This window comes from Sorghum bicolor, chromosome 10, assembly GCF_000003195.3.
Source record: "Sorghum bicolor cultivar BTx623 chromosome 10, Sorghum_bicolor_NCBIv3, whole genome shotgun sequence".
In the NCBI taxonomy this organism is placed as follows: domain Eukaryota; kingdom Viridiplantae; phylum Streptophyta; class Magnoliopsida; order Poales; family Poaceae; genus Sorghum; species Sorghum bicolor.
The window spans coordinates 19,486,944-19,495,086 of record NC_012879.2 but is presented as its reverse complement, the minus strand read 5'-3'; the positions used below and the strand labels follow the sequence as shown (position 1 = coordinate 19,495,086).

At 44.6% G+C, this 8,143-nt stretch overlaps 1 protein-coding gene across 1 annotated transcript; it reads left to right on the top strand.

Moving 5' to 3' along the window:
* On the top strand, positions 5,776 to 7,103 carry LOC8072905 (putative glycine-rich cell wall structural protein 1). Its single transcript, XM_002438295.2, has one exon. It carries the CDS (start codon positions 5,776 to 5,778, stop codon positions 6,331 to 6,333), a length of 558 nt encoding a protein of 185 aa, XP_002438340.1. The 3' UTR covers positions 6,334 to 7,103.

The window sequence follows — 8,143 nt, the reverse complement described above, 5'->3', positions numbered from 1 at the left end:
GGCGAGAAAAATAAGAAGAAGAAACTAGGCGACTTCGCGGGACCAAAACGGAGCTCGACAAGGGGTTTACGGGGGAAGAAGCTCGGCCAAACGAAAACTCCACCACGGCGGCGATCTCGGCGGCGCTCTGCGACGGTTTCTGCGCAAGCTGAGAGGAGCAGAGAGAAGAAAATGGGAAGGGGAAAAAGCTCGGGCGCGCGGGGCTCTCCAACTTAAAGACCGAGGCGCGGGGAGGGGAGAACGTGGGAGCGGGGGCTTCGGCCTGGGCGGTTTAGCAGAGAGAGGGAGATTCGGGGGCGGGCGGTTGGAGGAAGGGGGTGGATCCGACGAGTGGGCCCCACCCGTCAGCCGCCAGAGAGAAAGAGGGGGAAGGGAGCCAGCCAGCTGGGCCTCGGCCCAGAAAGGGGCGCGGGGTTTGGGCCAAAATGGCCGAAAAGAAGGAAGGAGGAGAGAGAAAGGCTTTTTCCTTTTTATTTTCCAAACAAAATTTTCAAACTCCTTTCCAAATGAATTTTTGAATTCAAATTCCTTTCTTCAAAACCACTCATCACATAAAAGAAGTGCACCAGCATGTATGCAACAAAATATTAGCCTAAACTTATATTTAATTTTAATTTCTCCAAATTTATTTATTTTCCTATATTGAAAATGCTCACAAAATAAATTTATTTAAATTCAATTCATCTATTTTAAATAAATACAATTTTTGGGTGTTACCGCCGAGAATCAGTCTCACGGTCTCACCTAACCGAACGAAGCCTTAACATATGCCGGAACAATATCTTCTTGGATCTTTAAAAAACCATTGCCGCCCTAACTCAGAGAAACACATGCACTATACTCCTGCAAGATGATATATGGAATAGCAAGATCCAACGGTGCTCTACCAGATGAAGCTAATTTTTATGCCCCAAATCTCCTCCCTTTTGTCAACCAACAAAGCTCAAATCACTGCCTTGGTTTGTCGAGGAATTTCATCACCGTTGCTGAGGTTGGGCCTCCCCCGGTAGGGCCGTCTCAACAATTTCAAGGCCCTTGGGCGCAGGGACGAAGCCAGAAAAAAATTTAGGTGGGGCTAAACAAAAGTCATACGGTGACTTAGCTCTACTATGACCACTCACAATAGACAAATATATAATAACTTGAAAGTCTTATATTGGAAACATCGATTAATGATAAAATTCATAAAATACATCATGAAAACAATAAAAAATACAGTTCACTCATACGAAAGGTCCAACTACGATTTACGAAGCTAATAAACGGCACCTTATGTTGACACACATTATTTATCTGAAGTAGCAATCTACAGAAATAGATAAAATTGATTAATCAAATATATATGGATCTCCAAATTATGAATTTAGAAGACAATAGATCGTATAAATTAGGCCCAAAACATGTCAGCCCTTCATATTCTATACATAGATACCTGAAATTTTCTTGAGGGGCTTCAGGGGCTCTACCTACACGCCCAGCTGTAGGGGGGCTCGAGCCCGCCCTGCCCGAGCGTTGCTCCGTCCCTGCTTGGGCAAGGAAGTAGTGAGGTTCTAGAAATCTAATTCTTTTGGTGCCTAGTATGGCTATGATTCCAGCTCTGACTTCGGTATCAACTTGTGCGGTGGAATTGAAAGAGCCATACCAAATACATTAGGAGGAGAAGTTGTTTTCTAACTCGATAAGAAGGTGAACAATGCAGCTCCAGAGCAGGCTAATCAGTCCCAACTAGTCCAGGTGACCAAATGGAGAAGGCAAAGGCGAATAAGGCAACACTACTACAGAAAAAATTAACCGAGGTAGGCAAAATTGATTTTTTGAGGCGGTTATCACAACCGCCTCGGAGGGAAGGTCACGGTAAATCAAGTATTTACCGAGGCGGTTGAAGTGCCCGCCTCGGTAAATCAAATTAAAAAAACAAAAAAAGAAAAAAAACTCGTAGCTCAAACGGGCCTGGATCTAGGCCTCCCCGCCCCTGACCCTGTGCGCTCCCCTCCGCTCGATCCGCAGCCAGGGAAGCCGGATCCATGCGTACCATGCCGCCAGGGACGACAGCCTCCATATGCTCCCCCCCGCCCAAGCCACCCCGAGGAAGAGAGGGTGGCCACTGGATTCTGTGTGCTCCCCGCCTCCGTGTCCCTGACCTTGTGTGCTCCCCGCCACCAGATCTGCTCTGCTCATCAGAGGTAGAGGGTGGCCATGCCGCCAGATCTGTGAGGGAGAGAGGTGAGGGATCGATCGATCCTCCATGAATTAGAGAGAGCGAGAGAGGATGAGGGCACACCTCTTTGGATCCACGTCGTCGCCCAAGGGAGCACGGTCACCGTCGCCGGGTAGGGAGGGAGTAGAGGCACGCCAGCTCTGTTGATGGGGGAAGAGCTAAGGGCGCCTTGGGGAGAGAGGGATGGCCTAGGCGCCGCTGTTGTGGGAAGAGAGGTAGAGAGTGGGGGAGAGGGAGGGAGAGAGTGGTGGGAGACAGAGGGAGAGAGTGGAGGGGGGCGGGATGGCTTTGGGCTCCAGGCTAGGAGTGGCATTGGGTTGACATAGAGAGATGGCTAGAAACCCTAGCTCCCCTCTATATATAGACTCGTTGGATATGGGCTTTTTTGGGCCCAAGAATATTAACCAAGGTGGGCCTTATAAGCGGCCCGCCTCAAAAAATGAGGGTATTTTCGGAGGCGGGCTACTTATAAGGCCCACCTCGGCTAATAGATTTTAGGAGGCGGTTCCACCTCCGTAAATGGATTTTGCGAGGCGGTTTATTGTAACCGCCTTGGTTAATAAAAAGTGAGGGCCATTTTGAAAGGTAGCAGTTTATAAATTTCGTAGTAGTGCAAAGTCCACACCTGTAGCTAGCCTAACAAAACACCCTGCAACAGTCTTGAGTGACACCAAAGTGTAGCAGCACAAGTTGGGGAGACCTACCAGATCGTCAACTAGGAGTGACCATGGGGGTCTAGTATATGGGAGAAGGCAAACCCCGATTACGTCTGTAGAGAGCCACTCCTATCAGAACAGAGCTTGAGAAGGCAGGACCTTGCTGTGTTGCTCTTCATGCTTGGTACATGAAAGAATGTGCAGAGGGGAGCACTAACGGTCCTTGTGCTAAGTACAAGAAAGAGCATTTCTGGTGTACAGAACCATTCGGGTATTGCACATTGGCATTTGAGGACTGGTTCGACCTCTTCGCACTTGGTGGATTGGATAAATGCATTCTTAGCATGGTGTCACTGTAAGTACAATTTCGTCTATATTTTCTAGGCTCGTTCATTTGTAGGTAGGGATGCTCTTCATATATTTAGTTGCTAAACTACTTTTGTATGCATCTTTATTGGTAGATACATGATTACAAATGCTAAGGAACTAAAAGTGCCTGTTGGCATACTTAATCTAGAAGAACTTACATTGAAGAGTATCGAGCAAGATAGACAATATTACATGGACTATCTGAGATCCTGCCTAGTAAAACATGCCAACCAAAAGTTCATGATGTTTGCATATCACTGTGATGGGCACTGGGTTGCTGTCATCATCTGCCTAGATTGGAGGAGCGTGATGTACCTCGACTCCAATAGAGGTAGGACCTCAAAGTTGACTCCTATCCAAGAAGTGATATATGAGCGAGTATTGTCTAGCCTACTATTGCCCTATGTATTTCTTATTTAAAGTGGAAGTCAAAGAATTTTTATAACAACTCATGTATGTGTATTTTAGCAAATGGCAACCCAAGCCGAAGAAGAAAGGGCAGAAGAAAAAAATGACATTGAGCCATCATTTCAACGTTCCAGTAAGTAGTGCTTCCATTGGAGTTGTGAAGTCAATTTGCCAATTCAATTGGTAACCATGTGTTCCTTTGTTCGTAGTGCCACCAGCAAAGGTCAGGGCTAGGGCCATGCTTGTGAGGGACGATGACAGTTATATATATATATATGGGTAAATTTTTTCTACTCCCTAGGAGTAGTTACTCCCATGTATGTATCTTTAGATTTATGGTATATATAGTCCAATGAAATATATGTAGACGTAGTATATGATCATACTAAATATCTAGGGTAGTATGTATATCAAGTATGCAAGTATACATGAAGTATATGATTATACTATATTTTATATAGTACTGTAGTGGTATTTTAGTAATATATTAAAAAGTATGGTCTCTTTTGAAAAAAAAAATCACGTACGAAGATTTGAAGTATCTTAAATTGAGTATATAAACATACTCAAAGAAATTAGTATGAACACATACATAACATAGTTTATTGAAGACGGGAGTAACTACTCCCGGGAGTATACAAAATAACTTATTTTGTAGCCACTTTAAGTTACGATAATTACGTACAAGATTATAGTAACTTCTTACTAAGTGGTTTACTATAACATTACGGTAAATATACCATGTATTATAGTCACCTAACTATCGTAAATATATATACATATTATCGTAAATTAGTATATAAAATTATCGTAAATGGAGATGACTACAGAATCACATATTTTGTAGCTAGCTACAGAGTATACTCTCCCTATATATATATATATACTCTCCCTATATATATATATATATATATATATATATATATATATATATATATATATATATATATATATACAAGTGCTATTCTACACTCTAGGTGTAGAATACTATTCTACACCGAACTGTTATACTGAGCAAAATTCAGCATCGTTCAGTATTCATATTTCAGTATTGTTCAGTATTTCGTGGTCCTGGGTGTTGGACGGGATGATACTGAACGTTCTTCAGTATTGTTCAGTATTTTTTCTACTCAGTTTTGACTTGCGGTGTAGAATAATATTCTACACCTAGGGTGCAGAATAGCGCTACCGTATATATATATATATAGCTACAAAATATGTTATTCTGTAGCTACTTCCATTTACGATAATTTTATATACTAATTTACGATAATATGTATACATATTTACGATAGCTGGGTTACTATAACACATGAGGATATTTACCGTACCGTTATAGCAAACCACTTAGTAAGAAGTTAATATAATCTCATAAATTAATATAGTTATTATCATAACTCAAAATGGCTACAAAATATGTTATTTTGTAGGCAGCTGTAGGATAATAGTTCTATATACGGGCATATGCATAGATCTTGGTTGAGGTTGTTGAGAAGACTAAAAAAATACCCGCTAATCGCGTAAGCTAACTTCATCTTCAAGAACTAGTAGTGTGCCCTGTGCCCTGTGCCCACCTTAATTAGTGGATCTGTGGGGACTGAATGACTGATAAACTGATACATATTGTAGGAAGACTATAAGCAGGAGAGAAGATGATCATTGGCTGGCCACCATAACGAACAAAAGCCGGCATATGGGCGTATTTATCTGGCCCAGTATAAGACACAGATCAATGTGTAGTCCACATGTGTGGTACTAGATTAGCTATAGAGACTTTTGATCAAGCACGCATTCTCCTGGTGAGCCTGAGCCGTCTCACTTCACATATGCTGTAGCATGATAGCTCCATGTGTTGGTGGTCTACGAAGAAGTGCACATGAAGTCATCTCCTTTCTTTGTCAACTGGCCCATCTCACCTCGTTTTCTTTGTAGTAGTGCCATGCTTAACTGTCGCCATCATTTAGCCACCACTCCATGGATATTGCCATGCCACTTTGTCCAAGCCATATATATAAACGGCAGCTAGCTTGTTCCTCGACCGGCTTGTTGGTAATTTGCTTCGCACAGGCAGCATATATAGGCATGATCATTTCACAGGGGATGCGTACTCGACGCGTGCCTGCCATGGGCTGCGCGGGTGTGCTTTTCATGGCGTTCATTGTGTTGGTGGCGGTGCCTGATGCAGCAACAGCAAGCCCCGTGGCTCAGGTGCAGAGCCTTGATGCGGCTGGCCACAATGGCAGTTACAATGCCAGCAGCGTCAACGGCCGAAAGGATGGAGGCGGTGGCGGTGGGGGAGGAGGGGGCAGCAGCGGGGGCACATCGTGGAGCTATGGGTGGGGATGGGGCTGGGGCACCGAGGGCGGCGGCGGCGGTGGAGGTGGTGGTGGCGGAGGAGGGGGAGGCGGTGGAGGAGGAGGAGGTGGTGGTGGCGGCGGCGGTGGCGGAACAAGAACAGAGCAAAACGGACAGGATGGCCGTGGGACGGCGGCATCGCGCGGCGCAAGGAGGGCGCGTCGGCACCGGCCGAGCTACAGCTCGAGCCTGTACCGCGTGGGGGAGTACGCGCGGTGCACGGCGCCCGGGCGGTGCAGCGGCATGCGGCTGCTGTGCCCGATGCACTGCGACGGACCCTGCTTCTACGACTGCGATGCCAACTGCAAGGCGCACTGCCGCTTCTAGCCGCCCACACACCAGCGGCATGTCAATCAAGTCGGATGAGATGATCAGGCCAACCCAAAGGCAGCTCAATCCGGCAAGCGTCTAGTGATCTGGTCACGCTCTGCTCCGGCCGGCGCCACAAACATTGCCGCCGCTTTCTTTCTCATTGGCTCGGCTTTGCAGCTTTCTTGGTGAGATGCTGTTTTGAGCTTTTCTTTTCTTTTTTGTTATTGCTTTCGTGATTTCTTAACTGATTGCTACCAGTACCAGGCTACCAGCTGCCACCGTCACAGGCCCTCTTTCGTGTGTTTGGTTGGGGGTTGAGTGAGTTGGGTTGGATCCAACCCAGTTTTTGGGGACGGAGTCAACCCATCCAGTGTTTGGTTGCACTTCTGTTTTTGGAGACGGAGCCAACCCATTTTAGTGTTTGGTTGAAGGATTGGGGACAGAGCGGCTCCATCCAGTGTTTGGATGAAGGAATTCAGTGTTTGGTGGGAGCCAATCCGGTTGGAGCGGCTCCGTCCGCCAGATTTTGAGGGACGGGTCCAACCCGCATCTGAGAGGAATATTCCACCCTGGAGCCAACCCAACCCTCCCATCCTCCAACCAAACAGCCACGAGAATGGGTTCGCTCCGACCCAGCTCGCTCCGCTCTCCAACCAAACACACGGTTTATGTCTTCTGAGTTCTGACCGTGTCCAATGTTCCCCAGCTTGCAACTTGTTTTCTGTCTTTGAGCGTGCGTGAGACCCCGGGCGGTCAGACAATCTAAAGAGTGCATTTTGGGCTAACCTCCACCAGAGTGGTCAACTATGTGATGATTTTCTACCTAGCATTCGTGACCAGAGTTCTTTGGAGTTTGGACACTGATAAATATGCAGTTTTCTCGTCAGTAGTTTGCTTCCGGCCAACTCTTATTTTCTTTAAGTAACCATCCGTCTCAAATTATAGCCAAAAAATAGTATTTTAAGGTAAATAACTTTTCGCAATACACCTACTCCCTCCGTCTTAAAAAATTCTAGATATGAATCTAGATAATACTGGGTCCGTTTGGATGCAAGAATCGGTTCCGATTCTCTTCCGAATCACTAGAAACACTCTCAAACGGTCAAACACGATACTGATTCTATTTCTACTGATTCTCTCTTTTTACTAGAGATCACGATCACCATAAGAGTTGTTTCTCCATGTTTCTTGCGTTCCTACCCCCATCTAACCTACAAATATTTCTAGTGATCCTCTTCAAGTGAAACTAATTAAATTTGATAGCTTTTGATTTGATCTTGCCCATAAAAAACTTTTTTTGTAAAACCTATATATTTTTATGATTTCTTTTCATATAAACTAATGATTTTCGCCATCCTTCAAGAATTAGAATCCGACCATGCCAAATAATTTGAGAAAGCGATTCTGATTCACCGGACGAAACCTTTCTAGGAAAAAACTGAATCAAAAATATTTATAAGAGAATCTGAATCTCTACCAAACGCACCAGAATTATATTCTTTGGAATGGATGGAGTAGATTTATGCTATGTCCATAAACTATATATTAAGAAAAGCAAACAACTTACAATTAGAAAGAACGAAGTACGGTGGTGGCTCTTTTAGCTCCGGTTCCGGTCCTATGTATGCTGTAGCAAGCATTTTTATCTCTTATAATTAATTAGGAAGCAATCAAACCAGTATTTTTTTTTTGAAAAAGTCTACTGACTCCACAAACTTTCTAGAGTAGAATACTTCATCCCCAAACTATAAAACCGGATATTTTACCTCTTGAACTTTCAAAACCGGTCAAATAACCCCTAGAGTGGTTTTAGAGAGTGGTTTTG

Excerpts from the sequence above, each read along its gene's own strand:
- LOC8072905 (XM_002438295.2), top strand. The coding sequence starts at position 5,776 with ATGGGCTGCGCGGGTGTGCTTTTCATGGCGTTCATTGTGTTGGTGGCG.